Source organism: Myotis myotis, unplaced genomic scaffold (assembly GCF_014108235.1).
Source record: "Myotis myotis isolate mMyoMyo1 unplaced genomic scaffold, mMyoMyo1.p scaffold_m19_p_5, whole genome shotgun sequence".
NCBI classification, from domain to species: Eukaryota; Metazoa; Chordata; class Mammalia; order Chiroptera; family Vespertilionidae; genus Myotis; species Myotis myotis.
Window position 1 is genome coordinate 53,294,029 of NW_023416357.1, and position 19,678 is coordinate 53,313,706.

Genomic DNA, 19,678 nt, shown 5'->3' on the forward strand with positions numbered 1-19,678 from the left:
AGAAGCAAAATCAGGAATTCAGTAAAACTGTGGCAGCTGAGTACAAAAGAGTGACACTTTCCACCTCTCAGTGAGACAGCACCACACATTACAACAATTTAGTTCACTAAAACTACTTCAAAACAACTGAAGTAATTAAACTATCAATCCTTTGTGTGGATTTTTAAGTAGAAAACAGTGTAAGACAAAGTGAGACATCAAAGACATGTTATGCAGTTAAGAAAAAATGACACCCGAAGGTAAATTACATACAACAAGAACATTAAAGTTGTAATAACACAAAAAAAGAGTTAATCAAGTCAGTGTAGCCATTAAACAGAGTAATTTATTGCTCTATGAGATAACTCACAAGGTAAATAAAAATTAACACTGTTCTGCTGAGGTGATAACAGGAGCAGGAGCCAAAGGACAGTGATACCAGATGCTTTTATTCTTACAAAATATATAGAGAAAAGTTAGAATGTCGCCAATGTAGAATTCCCTTGATTTTCTTAATTTTAGATAAAGACTGAAGAACTTTTAAAAGCAAGAGAAACAGAGACACTAGTATCTTTTTTAAGAGGAAAAAAACACTTTCTGCTGTTATTCTTCTTGTCATTTTACTCATATATGATACAACAACATAGACCACAAAGAGATTTAGAGTATACAGAAAAAAATCTTCCCTTTTATTTTATACATCTGTGATAAATATAAAAACCCCATGGCTTCACCAGAAGTGAAGAATTTAAGTATCTGCATAAGGCAGGAAGAGCAGTTGAGTTGAGTAGGGGTGGGTTGAAAGGCACTATGGTGATGAGTCAGGTATATTCACAGATAGACAAAGTTTAAAGCAGCTGTTCTCAACCTGTGGGTCGCGACCCCTTCGGGGGTCGAACGACCCTTTCACAGGGGTCGCCTAAGACCATCGGGAAACACATATATAATTACATATTGTTTTTGTGATTAATCACTATGCTTTAATTATGTTCAATTTGTAACAATGAAATTGGGGGTCACCACAACATGAGGAACTGTATGAAAGGGTCGCGGCATTAGGAAGGTTGAGAACCGCTGGTTTAAAGGTTCTTGTTATGCCAGGCAAGATTTAAAGACATGGCTTAGGTGACTTTGCCCTGAAGTCACCTAAAAGCTTTATGGATGTTCTTGCACTGATTACTGCAATCGGGGCACACTTCTACATTTGAATCTGTGCTTCGCTTCCACTGTAGAGCAGGAGATGCACAACTGCTTTAACATGAAAATTTTCTATCATGCTGCACAGTAAAATACACTTAACAGTACTGAAAGCTTATGACTAATACAACCAGTAATTCAGGATGTAGCATGGGCTCAGAGAAGTGAATGAGAAGTAGACTAAAATTTCTGTTTACAGGAGATAACTCTTTTAGATACTGAATTAATTTTTGTTAACTAGATTTCCAATTAATTGATTTTGGTGCCATTATATTATAAGTTTTGGGCCTCTGTGAATTCCCCTGGAATCTCCTTTAGACACTATGAACTGAAGCAAGAGAAACAGAGATGCTAGTATCTTTTTTGGGAAAAACAAACAAAAAAAGAACACATTCAGTAACATGACATGCAGTAATGACCATGAAAAATTCAAAAGGCAGTAGCAGACTTAAAATGACAAGTTCCAATACAGTAACTTCATCTAAATATGTAGATTAAAAACTCCGTGTAGCATTTTAAACCTGACAAAGCCCTTGGCTTTCAACAATGAGGCAATAAATTAGCTGATAAAATGGAATTCTCTTTCAAAGTCACATCACTATGATTCTCAAGGCCTTAAAGACATGCAACCAGGCTATCAGCTTCTCTTCTGAGTAACACTCATGCCCAAATCCACATTTATGTGCCTAGAGTCCATGTAGCCCCCAGTAGCTGCTCTTCATTCTATGTGTGTGCAAATAACATCAGACAGATGAAGGTTTCCTCTTCTGAAAGCCTCAGAACTTTAGGAAGCAATTGTAACAAACAAATTGTCAATGGAAAACTGAAACCAAGATTTCAATTATCATTATTTATTTAATGTGAGGTTTACTAACTATTTTTTGAATATTTGACTATACATTCACATGGTTCAAGAAGTACACCAGGGTATATAGTGAAAATATGCATTATTTATTTTCATTTTGTTGCCTATCATAGCATTAATGTGGTCAACATTCAGCTAGAATTTGACATTTTGCTCACATAGAATTTCTTGTAATAATTTAAATTCAAGGAAAACATTTGTCTTTTAAGACTGACAGAAATGTAGATGAAACATAAAGGAAGAAGCCAATGAATTTAAAGAAGTTTCTCATAAGAATATGTGATAGGGAGGTGTCATTTTGAAAGGAAGGCAATGTACTAAGGAACTGACAGGCGTTGTGGGAGAAGAGGGAAGAATAGGACAGTAGCAGGAAGAAGAATGAAAGGAAAAGAGTCAGTGCTGAATTTAAGTAGGTTTAAGAGAATGAGAAATAAGGGAGGATACTGAAGAATAGAAAAACTGAGAAGTTTAAGTACTATACTTCTTCTGTAGAAGATATACTGGGAGGCTCCAAGAGTTACTCTATAATGAGACATCACTAGAATCAGGACTTACATAATATAGAAAATACAAAGACAGAAGCAGGAGAGAAATGATAGAAAGTTTCCTCAAATATTGAAAAGTAACAAACAATTTCTCTAAAACTATATATAGTAGTCGACTGGCTGGATAAAATAACTATCATGCGTTGCTTTGCATAGAAGTGTAGGACTACAGAAATGACTGTACAAGCTGAAACCAATAAAGTAATAATAGTAATCAATGGGAAAAACTATGGTTGTTCTGTGGTCTTTATTTTTTTGCCAAAAGATTATCAATCCCTTTACTGTCAGCAAAAAATAAATAGGAAAATGAAAAAAAAGTAAAAATAGTTGTATTCAGTACACCACAATTTAAAACTTAGAAACATTGAGAATTAAGATATTTTATTTTCTTTTTTCAGTTTTTTTAAAATTTATTTTTAACTAGTGGCCGGGTGCATGAAATTTGTGCATGGGGCAGGGGTGTGTGTGCCCCTCAGCCTGGCCTGCACCCTCTGCAATCTGGGACCCCTTGGGGGATGTCCGACTGCCGGTTTGGGCCCAATCCCACAATCTGGGACATCCTCTCGCAATCCAATACCGCTGGCTCCTAACCGCTCACCTGCCTGCCTACCTGATTGCCCCTAACCACTCCCAGCCTGCTTGCCCCTAACTGCCCTCCCTTGCCAGCCTGCTCACTCCCAACTGCCTCCCCACCGCCAGCCTGATCACCCTCAATGCCCCCCGGCCAGCCTCCTCACCCCCAACTGCCCCCCCGTCAGCCTGATCGCCCCAACTGCCCCCCACCACTGGCCTGACAGCCTCTAACTGTGCCACCTTGCCAGCCTGCTTGCTCCCAACTGCCCTCCCCGTCGGCCTGATTGCCTCCAACTGCTCCCCGCTGCCGGCCTGCTCGCCCCCAAATGTCCCCCCTGCCAGCCTGATCACCCTTAACTGCCCCCCACTTAGCCGGCCTGCTCGCCCCCAACTGCCTCCCCCTGCTGGCCTTCTCACCCCCAACTGCCATCCCCTCCTGGCCTGATAGCTCCTAACCGCCTCTGCCTTGGCCCCGCCACCATGGCTTTGTCCGGAAGGTCTCCCGGTCTAATTAACATATTATCCTTTTACTAGTATAGATTATAGTTGACATACAATATTATATTAGTTTCATGTATACAACATAGTGATCCAACATTTATATACCTTATGAAGTGGTCACTACAGTAACTCTAGTAACCATCTGTTACCAAAGAGTTATTACAATATTATTGACAATATTCCTTATGCTGCAAATTACATCTCCATGACTTATTTTATAACTGGAAATTTGTACTTCTTCATCCCCCTTCCTTTTCCAGTAATTTACTTTATTTTTTAAAATTTATCTTTATTGTTGAAAATATTACAGATGTTCCCCTTTGTTTCTCCCATTGACCCCCTACTCCCCACTCCAAACCCCTCCCCAGGCCTTCACCCCACTATTATCTATGTCCGTGGTTACTTTATTTCTTTATAAAAACTTATTAAGAGTAGTTTTAACAGTGCTTGCCTTCTTGTCATATAACTTATGATACAGTTCAAGCAAATCTTTTCTATGCCTTGGCAAATTATCATACTCCTAAGTCAGAGCAGCTTCCAACATTTTATCCTTTACACTTCCAATGTCATGAAATATCTCAGAGTTCATTTGATGTGAAGTGTTTTTGTTTGTTTTGCTAGTGTCATTTCCTCTGGGACATCTTCATCTTTTTCGTCACAAACACTTTCTAATTTCATTTCCAGCATTTCATTTCTTTCCTGCACTTTTATCTTTGTTGGCCAAGTCTCTCTTTTGATCATCCATTTTGTAAAATGGAAGTTAGTGCTATCTGTGTATGAATTGAATATCAGATATACAGTGGTAAGTCAGCGACAGATTTTGACAGAAGTGCTGACTGGCCACTGATCATAATGTGCCATCTACCATTTAGATAGAAATTTGTACTTAATGCAATCATTCACACTTAATATATTGTGGTAACTGAAATTTGAACTTTTTTTCCAGGGGAGTTGGTGTTATTTAGCTAAGCTATGGTAGCTGAAATTTGTATATACTGGAACTTTGCAAAGTGAGGACCACCTATATTTTGAGTCCTAACTATATGCCCAGTACTATTTTAATAGTCTTATGTAGGTTATTTCACTTAATTCTGACAAAACCCAATATGTTGGTTTTAGTATTATCTACATCTTATAGATAATGTGAATGTATATCTTTACCTGGCCATATTGTAGAATTCTCCACATATTCGGGAGAATACAAATTTCCCACGGTCATGATAAATCTAAAGCTTTTCATCATAAATGTTGATTATGGAGTTTGAAATGAAAAGTAACATATTCATCTGGAACATATATTTAAAGTAAAACATAATAACATGGAATGAAGGTGAAAATTTAATTTAGGGTTTCTTATAATAGCCTCATTTATAGAAATCATTGTTACACAAACTTAAAATTATGTTCATGTGTCTTTGCCCAAATTTTCAACAACTTCTACAGTATTTTAGAAATTATAAAATTCTGTAATATAACTGAATTCTGTCAAGGATTGTGCCATGAGATTTTTCAAAATATCTGTAAACTAGCTGGTACATGATTACTTTATTTATTAGTATAACATATTGAATACTTGAGGTGAGATATGCATGACTGAAGGGGATATTAACAGACAATATGGACAGAAATACTAGTACCAATTCTCAAAGAATATTTGCACATGATATATTAGTTAAATCCATTTTGATGACTAAAAACTGAAGTCACTGGTCAAACAAATTATCTCTCAAAATTTATAATTAAATATAACTATTTTCCTTTAAAGTAAGATTATATTTTAAGACTATGATGAAATAGCCCTAGCTGGTCTGGTTCAGTGGATAGAGCGTAGGCCTGCAGACTGAAAGGTCCCAGGTTTGATTCTGGTCAAGGGCACATGCCCAGGTTGCAGGATCGATCCCCAGTGGGGGGTGTGCAGGAGGCAGCCCATCAATGATTCTCTGTCATCATTGATGTTTCTATCTCTCTCTCCCTCTTCCTTCCTCTCTGAAATCAATAAAAATATATTGAAAAAGAAAAGAATATGATGAAACAAAACCTTAAAAAAATACCCCTTCTTTTAAAGTACTGATAATCAACTTAGAACATCTTGGGATTTTATAAATAGAACATATTTGGCCTATCCATGGTGTCTAATGTTCATTTTGAATTTTCACTTCATACCAAAGTATTTATTTTAGATGTTGTGAATCATGTCTAGAAAGCAATGCAATTTCTCTGATGAGGTTTCTTTTGGGTTATTTTTGCCAGCAGATACATTATCTCTGGTGATTTGATGTCTCTCAGTGACAGGACAGAGCTGGGCAGGGAGGGTAGGGTGTAGGTGGGAGCAGACAGGGAATATGTCAAGAGAAGAGACCTTGTGACTTGAGGGTGGCATGTATCCTATAGTCAAAGAGAAGTAAAGCTCAGTGGACTCAGTGAACACCACAGGTCAGGTAGGCGCAGGCAGAGACTGTGGGCTGGGGGAGATGTGATGCCAGAGGCTATAGGAATCCCTAGGTGGGGAGACTGAAGTCAGGAGGACACAGTAGACAAAAACTGTAAGAGTCATACACAGAGACTAGACCAGATGAGACACACACACACACACACACACACACACACACACACACACACAGAGAGAGAGAGAGAGAGAGAGAGAGAGAGAGAGAGAGAGAGAGAGAGAGAAGGGAAATACACACACACACACACACACACACACACACACACACACACACACACAGGGAAAGCCATCAAGAGCAGTGACCCAGACAGAACTTGACACAGAGGTAGAGAAATAGAGGACAAGTGAAGCACAGCCATGGCAAGGAGACCAATACTTACGGTAAAAAGGACAAAAGTTTCTGTCTTAGGTACCAGTGATCCTCAACTTACTTTTCCAACAATTAGGAACATAGCATTAAGAGCCATGAGACACTGCTATGGGGACAGTAAAAGTAACAGCTCTTCCAAATTAATTCATAACATAACTTTCAAGTACAAATTCATATTATTCAATTATGTATCCCAAAGCATTCAAAAAATAATTAGTCTTACAATTTTTTATCTTTAAATGGAAGAGTTAGCTCAGTAAAAGGAGATTGCCACCTTTACTGCCAAATTCTTCGAAGGATTTTCACAAATTGGTTCAGAAAGCTGTAAAAAACATGGTGGCTATTTTTAATTTTTTTAAAAGTGAGATTTCTGGAATGAAACTACTTATATTCACTGTGATTATTGGAAAACTGAGAGTCAAAATCACGGGATCACATTGGACCTGATTAAGTATGCAAATATTGGTGATCTACATAAATACCATATAGAATTTAGATAGGTTATTTTAAATGATTCTTTAAATCCCCAGAATTCCTGATTCCAATTAATTATCATGAATGATTCACCTAAAGCACAAGAATTTCTGGTGGTCAACTTTTAGAACACTTATCCCTTAAATTAACTAATAATTATTAGGTAGCATAGAACAATGAATAGGGAAGCTAACTGATGAATAACAGCTACAAGGCCAATTCTAGAGTAAAGAACAAAAACTGCCTGAGAAGTACTATTTATTTACTGAAAGCATCATTTAAAGGATTAAACTATCTATCCTTTGAATGAATGCAACCATTCTTGTACAGTACATGGAGTCAAAAAGTGAGACAGTATCATATATGCTAATGTGCCCTGACTTTTAAGGTCTGTTTGTAAGGCAAAGTATAGATTTTCAATTACCTAATTAACTTGAGCTAAGTCTAAAAACATATTAGACAACTCAACTTGTCTATACATTCTGAATGACACCACATTCTAGAAGCAATTACTGTAGATTTTTTATTGCTATCTTTAGAAGGAAGTGATTATTCACTAACAAAGAAGAGATATAACTCCTTAGTGTCATTTTCTCAAGACATATTTTCAGCAATAAAGTGAAGTGAATATTTAGCAAATATTCAGTAAGTTTAGTCAATGTAAACAGTCAATCTGGATGAAATTAGGGTTATATTAGCAGGTTTTCTACAATTCAAATTCACCTAGAAATTACTAATTTCCCACTGTCTTTTCTGGAGGGGAAATAAGGCTTGACAGTTTAGGAAAATGTTATCAGCAGTCCCCTTCTCCTATATTCACAACCAAGACAAGATCATCTAAATATAGTCAGTTTTCAAGTTTAGTTCTTAACTCTTAAGAGATCTACTAAGGCTCTTTACCCCCTCCCCCCACATCTTGCTGCTGCTTCTTCTTCTTCTTCTTCTTCTTCTTCTTCTTTTTTTAAAAAAAAACATTTCTGCTGTTATTGTTCTAATTGTGAGGTGCCCTAATTCACACCAAGTGTTCTAGGTAAGCTGAAATAATAGAGAAAAGCCTGTCTCAAGCATGACAAGAGCAAGGAAAAATGGGAATAATACAAGTTCTGGGAGGAAATATGTTGATAGGCACATAAACCACATCATTTAGTGAATTTAGGTTCAGGCAACAGGTGAAAAATTAAAGCTGTGGGGCAGGGCTTTCCATCCTGGGTGCCTGGTGGTCACAAATATATAAAAATATTGCCTCCTCATCCTGCAAGTCAGCCAGGAGGGCACCATCCTCTCACCTGGACATAAGCAACCCTGCCTGTGAACTCCAGAGTGCTGAACAGATGTTATACTTTTCTATGTGTGTTGTGTAAGGAAGAGTGGGATAGGAATAGCCTTAATAACTTGCTGGTAGCTATACTTATGGTTACCATAAACCTTAGGGTAACATGGGTCTGATGTGTTGGTCAGGTTTTCAAGAACTGAGGACAAGAGACTATGGGGAAGGAATTAGGGCACAGATTTCAGAGCTGAACAGAAACCCCGAAGTCTAGGACAAGGATCTCTGAAGTCAGGAAGGCAATACTGTTCTTTTTATCAACGGGAGGTGGTAGAGGTCAGGACTAGAAGGACCATCCTAGAAATGTCATCTTCTCAGTGAGGTCTTTCCTGCCACCTCCCTAAAAATTCAAATCCTCCCCTACACATACATATATTTCAGGCCCTTTCTTCCTGCTTTATATTTCTCCTACCAACTTCCACCATCTAACATACTATATTTTTTCCTATTTATCTTGTTTAATAACTGTCTCCGCTACTAGATGGTAAGCTCCATGCAGGACCTTCTCTCCTGTAACTACCTGCTATGTCTGTCCCTGGAGCAGCTTCAGGCCATGGCAAATACTTGCAGAATGAATGCACATACCCAGAGCTGCGTGTAAGGAGCACAGCTGGAGGGAGCAGGAAGTCTAGAAGGCTTAGCAGCAACCTTAGAACCAGCCTGGCAAAGAGCAGCCTGTCAGTCATGCGCCAGCCAAACAAGCTGTGTCCAGACTTGTAAGAAGTCCGAAGATGTCAATGCTCTGTAACCTTGTCTGGTTTCCAACATTCAGGTTTTGCTTTCCTTTCATTCACCCTGGGAGAATGCCTCCTCAGACACGGCCAAAAATTATATTAGCTATCTTTGGGGAGCAGCACACCATGCAAGATCACTTCTAATTTCATCTTTACTGCTACCCAAATGTTGCTTTAAGCTTTACTGTGCCCCGACTTCTTTGACCTACTGAGCATTTTTCTTTCCACTGGTAGTTTGCCTTTTGATTTTGTCACTATATTTTCTACCTTTCTGTGACTCTGGTTTCTGTATAGTATTTTGTGACCATATCAATGTCACAGAAAACATAGGAAAACACAAATAACTAAGTTACTTATTGTTTAAAAATAAAATTAGATAAGGAAATGGAAAGGAGAATATTTTTAGAAATGCCTTTTCTTTTTTAAATTTTTTTAAAATATATTTTATTGATTTTTTATAGAGAGGAAGGGAGAGAGATAGAGAGCTAGAAACATTGATGAGAGAGAAACATCGATCAGCTGCCTCCTGCATGCCCCCCATGGGGGATGTGCCCGCAACCCAGGTACATGCCCTTGACCGGAATCGAACCTGGGACCCTTCAGTCCGCAGGCCGACGCTCTATCCACTGAGCCAAACCGGTTTCGGCTAGAAATGCCTTTTCACTCCTATAGGATTCAAATGATCAATAATAATCTTAAAATAAATTATAGCCTTAAATTCTAAAATGCCTAATGAAAATACATAGCACCACATTACTTTTTACAGTGCCTTCCTTCTGGTGAACTCAAATACCCCTCCAGACACTTAAAAAATTATCTTCATAACATTTCTATAAATGACCATATATTTGCTGTTGCCATTTTATAACAAATGTACAAACAATCAGTGTGGGCTATACTCTAAACCAGATCCTATTAACCTATTACATAATTCTCTGAGTAACAGTGTTTTTAGCTGACTGATATTACTAGTAGGAAACACTATTAATAAGAAAAAGTGGGGCACTAGACACATACTCAAGATCCGTCAGAATTCCACCATTCACTCTATGTTATGACAACTGAAAAGTCAGACTTCATTTTAAGTAGAAGGTGCAACACTGCCCACTCTTAAGCACGGCATTGTCAAGTATTACATTTGCTTTCAAAAGGAAAATAAGAACAATATAACTATAGTGAAATAATTATCAGTGACATTTTAAGTATAATTTAAAAACTGTATTTTATCTATTCTTAAAATATATAGTCATAGGTAACAACATTCATGAAATTAAACTATTATGATCAATAGATCTATTTTTATATAGAGGAAAACACAAGTTTTTGTGTTTTCACTCACTCCTATAGGATTAAATTTAGTAATTACTACATTTTGAGTAATAATGGAAAAATAAAGTATTAAATGAATATGTATTTTTACAGGAAATTTTATTGCTATGACTATGAAACTTCCAGTCAAAAGATAAGAAGCATATTACAACAACAAAAACTCTATAATGTTGAAAGCTGGAAAAAAAAGACTTCACTAAATTGAACATATAGTTTGAATACCCATTACTAACCAGTGTTCAGTACACATATTGAAATCTTCAAATAATACTAACATTTTAAATTGTAGATAACAGAATTATTGATCAGAGAATTTCAGGTGATTCAAATGTACTTCAACAACCTTTGGTTATTTCCATTTGAATTTCCTGCCATCACCAGAATTGCTATCACCTCAATTAAGTAGGTCATAAAACAATTTCATCATTTTTTCTCCTTAATTGAATTCCCTTTCCTTTTCCCCTATTCTAGCAATGGTATTTTCATTATTCCAGTAACATTTCACTGGAACTTACCATTGTCTCTTCCTTTCCTATTAGCCTCCACAACCCATCTATTTATCATCAAGGAGTGTCGAGTCCTATTTGTTAGGGCTCTCCCACCCTCGCTGTTCCCACTGCTGCCTCTTCAGTACATGCCATCAACCTCATATACCAGCTCTATCACCACAGCCTGCTGAGTCTACTGTTTTCTGGCTTCTCACTTCCCTCAAATCTTTTTTAAAACCTCATTTTGATTATGTTACATGCCTTGTTAACATTTTTGTAAGGATTCTTTAAGGGAAATCACTGATTTTGATTGAAAGCTGTTCAGTTTTTATAAGTTGGTGTGGAAAATACTGGGGTGCCAGCCCTAACTCTTTTATCATTTGATGCAACCTAATGTTGATACCAGCTTCACAAGAAAGAACCTACCCACTAGCAGAAGGCCAGGAAACAGTTCTTTAAAAAATGTGTTTTGTTTTGGGGGAAAAAACAGTCATGACAACCTATTGTTGACTGCTATGTCCCCAGTACCTGGAACATAATAAATGTTCAATAAATACTTGAAATAGGCAGGGGAATGTATAGGGAATCTCCTCCTCATTTAAGCCAAATGTGTTGGAATAACATCCCACAGGGAATAGAAGGTTACAGAGAGTAAGTTCTGCCCTAAGAAAAATTGGGTCAGAGAAGAGCTGAATAGCGAGATGACTTAATGTAAGATCAAATGAATGTGATAAGAAACTTAGTCTTCTCTCTGATAAATTGTACAGCCAAGTCTAATGAGGCAGTAGGGGAACAAGTAGAGCAGTGGTTCTCAACCTTGGCTGCACATTAGAATCACCTGGGAATCTTTTTAAAATCTTGATTTCTGGGCCTCATCCTCCGGAAATTCTGTTTCTTTGATACTAATGTTGTGGCCCCACCCAAGAGGTTCTGGGTTGGCAGGAGGTGCTCACTCTTACACCCCTGTCCTTGGTAGCTTGCTTGCCTGCTGCTGCCATTTTGGCCCCACCCCATAACAAAGAAACAGAATTTCCAGAGGCTGAGGCCCAGGACTCAGGATTTTAAAAAGATTCCCAGGTAATTCTAATGTGCAGCCAAGGTTGAAAACCACTGAAGTAGAGGAATGAATTGTCTTCAATGAATTTTTTAGTGCCTTTTTAGAAAGAGTTGCTCTTAACCCTAAGGTATCAGAGCAAAAATGAGCTTTATAAGGTTTTAGTCTCAAAAAAGTTAAGGTTGCTTTCACTTAAGCTTGAGACCACGAGAGCTGAAGTTTAAACCTATTGCATTAATAATTATCTACTACTGTGGAACAAATCACCCCAAAATTTGGTAGCTTAAAACAAGACACATCACCCACAGTTTCTGTGGGTCAGGAATCTGAGCATGGCTTAGCTGGATAATTGGAACCGGGTCTCTCACAGGCCAGTCAAGGTCTTGGCTGGGGTTGCAGGCATCACAAAGCTCAACAGGGACAGGATCCTCTTCCAAGGTCACTCATGTGGCTGTTGGCAACCCTCAGGTTCTCATTGGCTTTTGGCCAGAGACACCAATTCCTTGCCACATGGACCTCTCCACAGAGCAGCTCACAACATGACAGCTGGCTGCCATCAGAGAGAGCAAGTGCGGGGACAAAAAAGAGCCTTAGGCTTGCCAACATTCACTGTCTTACCATGTTCCCCATGACACTTACGCAGCAGGCTTGATAGAATGGTGAAAGGATTTTTTGAAGACTCAGCTATAGTGTCTTCTAGGATGAGACAATGTCCTCTAGGAAGGGATATCTGCTCTAAATCAACATTTAATAGACTGTCTTATTTCTCCCAGATCTGGGAATGAAGGGGTGGAAATGGGACTGGCCTCTCTTCTTATTATCCTTAGTGACTAGCAAAACTGTTCCTTCCCAGTCCCATGATTTTAGGCTATAATGATAGTGAAATTTATTTGTAACAGTTCTTTACCTAGTACTTAAAATGTTGTCCAAATTATTTCCTTCAAATGCATAAACATGTCTGCAACTCTAAATATGTAGTGATTCACTCTCTCCTCTGAATGCTGCTTGGAGAAGTTCATGTTCAAAACTTCTGCTTATTTTTTGGCATCTATGGTCAAACCAAGCCCATTTCTGTTCTGTAGCCATAACCAGATATCATCGCTCAATTTGTGTTTACTATCAAGAATGGTTGAGAATGGTGAAAGCCAAAACCAGAAGCAATCTAGAGATTAGAGACAAAAGTACAAAGTCTGTAGGCTGGGAACCAGTGTCAGCCATCCATCCACGGTCTGGAGCCCACCTGAGGGGCTCACCCTCCACTTCCTTCCTTTCAGTAGCAGCCAGTTCTGCCTTCATTTCCTGAGGACATCTTCATATCCATTCTAGCACTTATTCCTTACATTGCTCTGTTTCTTCTGACTAAAATGCCATCCTGTATATCTTCTGACAATCCAAATCCTAACACACAAAGTCCAGCCAAAATCTTTTGCATGAAAACCTTTTCTAAAGACTTTATGCCACAGCAGTCTCTTTTTCCCAATTCAGAGACTTGACTGCCTATTGTATCACTGAGTTGGTACTCAATCAGAGACAAATATTCTGAGATCCTGCATGGCTACCCAGTCCTTGTCTTATAATCAACTTTTAATTTATGGACATCTTGTTTCCCTAAGCTTCAACAGCAACTGTCTTCAGTACTCTCAGACTGTTTCACCTATTCATCTTTACGGAGTTTGATGATACACATTTTTAGCTACTTAACAAATTTCTGGTAGTGGATCAGACCCGTGCCATGTATTATCAATAACTCGTTTGAAGATTCAAAGCAGAACAACATGCTTAATTTGCAAAACAGAATTCCACATTTCATAAGCATGTTTTTCACCTTAAAAAACACACAAAACCCATACATCTCATCAAACACATACCTGCAGAGACTCGAGGGCAGTCAGGCAGCATGGACTCCACTGAAGTGTCTAATGGTTCTGAGCTAGAGACCCAATTACAGCAGTTCTGCAATGTAATAGAGACAATTTCCTGTTGAAGCATAATTTAAGCCAAGACCAACTTTTCAGGTTGTAGAGATTAATTTATTCACTAGAAGTATATTCAACTTATTTTTCATACACTATAAAAGGTTTTCTTATGCAAACAGTCAGTAATTATTGATGACCTACATGACTGTGGAAAGTTTATCTTCTACAATTCTGCAAATCATGTGTGTTGATATTAAGAATACAGGTGACCTTCATTAAACCATCCTATCTAATAAAAGAGAAACATGGTAATTGGCGTATGACCGCTACCCTTCCCATTGGCTGATCAGGGCAATATGCAAATTAACTGCCAGCCAAGATGGCGGCCGGCAGCCAGGCAGCTTAAAACTAACATGAGGCTTGCTTGCTTCAGTGATGGAGGACTCCAACGTTCCCCGCCTCCCGCTGCAGGCCTCTGAGCTGGCAGTTTGAAACATTGTTACAAATATAGAAGCTAAACAAAACCCCAGAAACCGGCTTTCAGCTAGCCGGGATCTCAGACCCGGAGTTGATACAGAGTTTCGATTGTAGAACCTAAACAAACCAGATACCTGCTTTCAGGAGCGGAGGCCTAAGAGCTGGAGCCTCAGAGCTAAAGCTGGCTCAGGATAAAAAAAGAAAAAGAAAAAATGAAGCAATTGGGAGCTTCAGTCCCAGCCTGAAAACAGCCCTCAGCCCCTCACCCAGACTGGCCAGGCACCCCAGTGGGGACCCCCATCCTGAAGGGTGTGTGACCAGCTGCAAACAGCCATCATCCCTCATCCAGGCTGGCCAGGCACCCCAGTGGGGACCCTCACCCTGATCCGGGACACCCTTCAGGGCAAACCAGCCAGCCCCCACCCATGCACCAGGCCTCTATTCTATATAGTAAAAGGGTAATATGCCTCCCAGCACCGGGATCAGCGGAGCTGCAAGGTCTCCCAGTACCGGGATCAGCGTGACAGGGGGCAGCGCCCAAACCCTCTGATCGCCCTGTGGCTCTGTGTGTGACAGGAGGTGGGGCCACAACCTCCCTATCGGCCCTGCTCTGTTCCTGACAGGGGAAGGTGCCCCAACCCCCTGATCGGCCCTGCTCTGTGCCTGATAGGGGGGAGCTCCCCAACCTCCTGATCGCCCTGCGGCTCTGTGTGTGACAGGGTGTGGAGCCCCAACACCCCCACCCCATGGGCCCTGCTCTGTGTGTGACGGGGTAGAGCCATAACCTCCCCATCGGCCCTGCCCTGAGTGTGAGAGTGGCGGCGCCTCAACCCCCTGATCGGCTCTGCTCTGTGGGTGATAGAGGGCGGCGCCCCAACCCCCCCACCCCACGGGCCCTGCTCTTTGTGTGATGGGGTAGAGCCATAACCTCACCATCGGCCCTGCCCTGAGTGTGACAGTGGCGGCGCCCCAACCTCCTGATGGGCCCTGCTCTGTGCATGAAAGGGGGGAGCTCCCCAACCCCCTGATCGGCCCTGCTCTGTGTGTGACAGAGGGGAGCTCCCCAACCCCCTGATCTGCCCTGCTCTGTGCGTGACAGGGGGCAGCACACCAACCCCCTGATTGGCCCTGCTCTGTGCATGACAGAGGGTGGCACCACAACCTCCCCATTGACCCTGCCTTGAATGTGACAGGGGGCAGTGCCCCAACCCCCCCAATTGGCCCTACCCTGAGCATGACTGAGGGTGGCATCACAACCTCCCAATCCGCCCTGCTCTGTGCATGACAGGGGGCGGCGCCCCAATTCCCCAATCGGCCCTGCTCTGAGCCCGACCAGGGGCTGCACCTAGGGATTAGGCCTGCCCTCTGCCACCCGGGAGCAGGCCTAAGCCAGCAGGTCGTTATCTCCCAAGGGGTCCCAGACTGCGAGAGGGCACAGGCCGGGCTGAGGGACCTCCCCTCCCCTCTGAGTGCACAAATATTTGTGCACCGGGCCTCTAGTCCTATCTAATAAAAGAGAAACATGGTAATTGGTGTACGACCGCTACTGTTCCCATTGGCTAATCAGGGCGATATGCAAATTAACTGCCAGCCAAGATGGCGGCCGGCAGCTAGGCAGCTTGAAACTAACATGAGGCTTGCTTGCTTCAGTGACGGAGGACTCCAACGTTCCCCGCCTGCCGCTGTGGGCCTCTGAGCTGCAACTCTAAGCAACTATGTAACAAATATAGAAGCTAAACAAAACCCCAGAAACCTGCTTTAGTCCTCCGGGCTTCAGCCAGCAGGATTGCAACATAGTAAGCAAAGGCCAGAAACCTACTTTCAGCAGCGGAGGCCTAAGAGCTGGAGCCAAGCCTCAAAGCTAAAGCTGGCCCAGAATAAAAAGAAAAAAAAGAAAAAAAGGAGCGGTTGGGAGCTTCAGTCACCCCCAGCCTGAAAACAGCCCTCAGCCCCTCACCCAGGCTGGCCAGGCACCCCAGTGGGGACCCCCACCCTGAAGGGTGTGTGACCAGCTGCAAACAGCCATCATCCCCTCACCCAGGCTGGCCAGGCACCCCAGTGGGGACCCTCACCCTGAAGGATGTGTAACCAGCTGCAAACAGCCATTATTCCCTCACCCAGGCTGGCCAGGCACCCCAGTGGGGACCCCCACCCTGATACAAGACACCCTTCAGGGCAAACCAGCCGGCCCCCACCCGTGCACCAGGCCTCTACCCTATATAGTAAAAGGGTAATATGCCTCTCAGCACCGGGATCAGCGGAGCCGCGAGGCCTCCTGGCACCGGGATCAGCGTGACAGGGGTCAGCGCCCAAACCTCCTGATCGCCCGGCGGCTCTGTGTGTGACAGCGGGCGGGGCCACAACCTCCCTATCGGCCCTGCTCTGTTCCTGACAGGGGATGGCGCCCCAACCCCCTGATCAGCCCTGCTCTGTGCCTGATAGGGTGGAGCTCCCCAACCCCGATTGCCCTGCGGCTCTGTGTGTGACAGGGTGCGGCGCTCCAACCCCCCTCCCCAAGGGCCCTGCTCTGTGTGTGACGGGGTAGAGCCATAACCTCTCCATCGGTCCTGCCCTGAGTGTGAGAGTGGCGGCACCCCAACCCCCTGATCGGCCCTGCTCTGTGGGTGATAGAGGGCGGCACCCCAACCCTCTGATGGGCCCTGCTCTGTGTGTGACAGGGGGCAGTGCCCCAACCCCCTGATTGGCCCTGCTCTGTGGGTGACAGGGCACAGAGCCCCAACCCCCCTGATGGGCCCTGCTCTGTGAGTGACAGGGGGTGGCGCTACAACCTCCCCATTGACCCTGCCTTGAGTGTGACAGGGTACTATGCCCCAACCCCCCAATCGGCCCTACCCTGAGCGTGACTGAGGGTGGCACCACAACCTCCCAATCCGCCCTGCTCTGTGCATGACAGGGGGCGGCGCCCCAACTCCCCAATCGGCCCTGCTCTGAGCCTGACCAGGGGCTGCACCTAGGGATTAGGCCTGCCCTCTGCCACCCGGGAGCAGGCCTAAGCCAGCAGGTCGTTATCTCCCGAGGGGTCCCAGACTGCGAGAGGGCACAGGCCAGGCTGAGGGACCCCCGCCTCCCCGAGTGCACAAATTTTTGTGCACCGGGCCTCTAGTAGTATATAATAAAAACCTAATATGCAAATTGTCTTCTCAATGGGAGTTTGACCACCAGAGGGCGGCATGGAACATGGCGGGTGTTGGTGATACACTGTGACCTCTCGCCAGCTACCTGGTGGTGGGGGTGACCGGGACAGAGGTGTGGTGAGAATGAGGGGTGTCCGCCGAGCTTGCTCTCACTCCCACTGCTACCCTCCCCCAGGACGCCAGGGCTCGCGCACTGGGGAAGCCCCCGTACTCAGGTGCCGGGCACCTGTGAGGAAACCACGCTGCACCTGCACGGTGTCATCTGGGTGAGCCAGGCTGCAGCCACCGGGACCACAGGGGCTGGTTGGACTCCCTGTGGTTTCGCAAAGAGCCAGTCTGCGAGACCGGCTGGGAGATAGCGTGCTGCCTGTCTGGCTTCCATGCAGCGCCGGTGGGTGGCTCAGAGGCCCACGCTGCGCTCCAGCCCGCAGTGTCCGGTCGCACTCACAGCATCTCTGTGTGGAGACTTGGGCACTGTGACTCAGACAGACAGGGATGCTCAGGGGCTAGGGGACCAGGTGCTGCCCAGGGCCCAGAGGTCAGCTGGGACCTGCCCTTCCACACCAGATGCTTGTACTTCAATTGCTGGGCAAGCCTAAGGACTGCACTCGTGCACGAATTTCATGCACCGGTCCTCTAGTGATGTAATATATTTCCAAGAGAAGGCTAGGATCATAATTAAAATAAACTAAAACGGGTGTTCATTATTAACTTTTAGATAGAAATTAATATTATTTTGAACATATGAAAAAGTAGCTACATTTTAAAACTATATTCTTTGTCTTTGTAATACTAGAAGAAATAGATTTTATACTTACTCCTCAAAATCTGGCCCTTATAATGATATCATCTCTTAATTTTTACTTCAACCTGGATCAATAAATGATGTATTAAAGAGTTCAAAAGAAATACAATCTGGTGAATTGTAGTGGTGTGTCTGAGGACACAAAGCTTTCAATAGTAAAGATAATAATAACTTACAATTCAGAGAAATGAAATAAAAATAATTTATATTCCTTCCATACATTTTAAATCTGATTTTAAGTCTGGCTCAAAAAATGTGATTAAACTCATATATATCTCTTAAAAAATTTCTAACACACACACACACACACACACACACTGAATTTCCAAACAGATTTTATTTTAAAAGAAATCATCCCATCAATCATGTTGGAAAAATCGCTGATTGCCATTCTGGTAAACAACCACGTATTGTGTATTTTTAGATGCTTGCTGCCCTGGTTGTGCACCATGGAATCCGTCCTCACTGTGGAAAGATCCTTGACTGGTAGATCAAGTGTCTTATTGTGTTTCCTTAATTCATTCTGTCTGGAAGAAGATGTCAGCTGTGTTGCAGTGAGGAGAGAATTTCAAAGGCCCCAGTCCCCACCAATAAAGGCTGAGGAATGGCTTTTGAATAGATTTGTCAAGGCAACCCTACTGTTCTGGGACCAGGGAGAGCAGGAATAACATAAAGGAAGGGTTGCTGTATGAGATTAGAAAGTGAAGTTCACAAAGCATGGCAGATTTTTGTAAGAAACAGTAGATCAATGAAACTATTGAACTGTGTGGAAAAAAAATCCATGAAAACAAACACAACATCTAGTAATGTTCTTAAATGCTTTCTCTCTTTTTTACATTTAAAATGGATAAAATATTAGTGTTTTCTTGTATTATAAAAGCTTGAGGGTTTAAAGTGGATATGTATTCTTAACTTGCACTCCTAATCTTAATTAGCAGCTGAATGCAAAATTATACAATATAAAAGAACAGAAATTATAAAAGAAATGGTTTTTAGAAGATATTTCATACATTTGAAATAAGTCAAATTAATATTACTATTGATAGAATACCACATCAGAGAGTTCTGGATAATGCAGAAGATTAGCAGACAATTAGCCAGCTTTTATATACAATGTGACACTTGCTTGTAAGAAATAAGTATTCTCCAAAGCAGTGTCAAGATATGTAAATGGATGATTTGTTTTATCATTCATCACAGCCCCTAATAAATTCAAAAATCATGACTTCTATAGGTACTAAAAATAGGCTCCCAATGATACAGGGAGATAGCTTCAATGAAGAATGACTTTCTCTTTCTCTCTCTCTTTCTTAAACAATTCAGTCTTTTCAATGACAGCAATTAGCACTACCGACAGACAGGCAGCGATTAGGCATATATTTTAATTATTATTCATCCTAGTAGTACCTCCAAATCTGATGAAAGTCAGCTATTACCCAGGTG

General features: G+C 42.1%; 1 protein-coding gene across 15 annotated transcripts in view; it reads right to left on the minus strand.

The window, feature by feature from the left end:
- The window catches only part of FAM172A (family with sequence similarity 172 member A), a 382,386-nt gene that overhangs the window by 113,672 nt on the left and 249,036 nt on the right, over positions 1-19,678 (minus strand). For 14 of the 15 annotated variants that reach the window (XM_036309836.1, XM_036309830.1, XM_036309823.1 and 11 more), the window contains one exon: positions 13,751-13,835. The exons of the other annotated variant lie outside the window; for it this stretch is intronic. In XM_036309836.1, the coding sequence (XP_036165729.1) occupies positions 13,751-13,835 (85 nt within the window). The remainder of the gene's footprint in view (positions 1-13,750; positions 13,836-19,678) is intronic. 15 annotated transcript variants of the gene reach the window in all.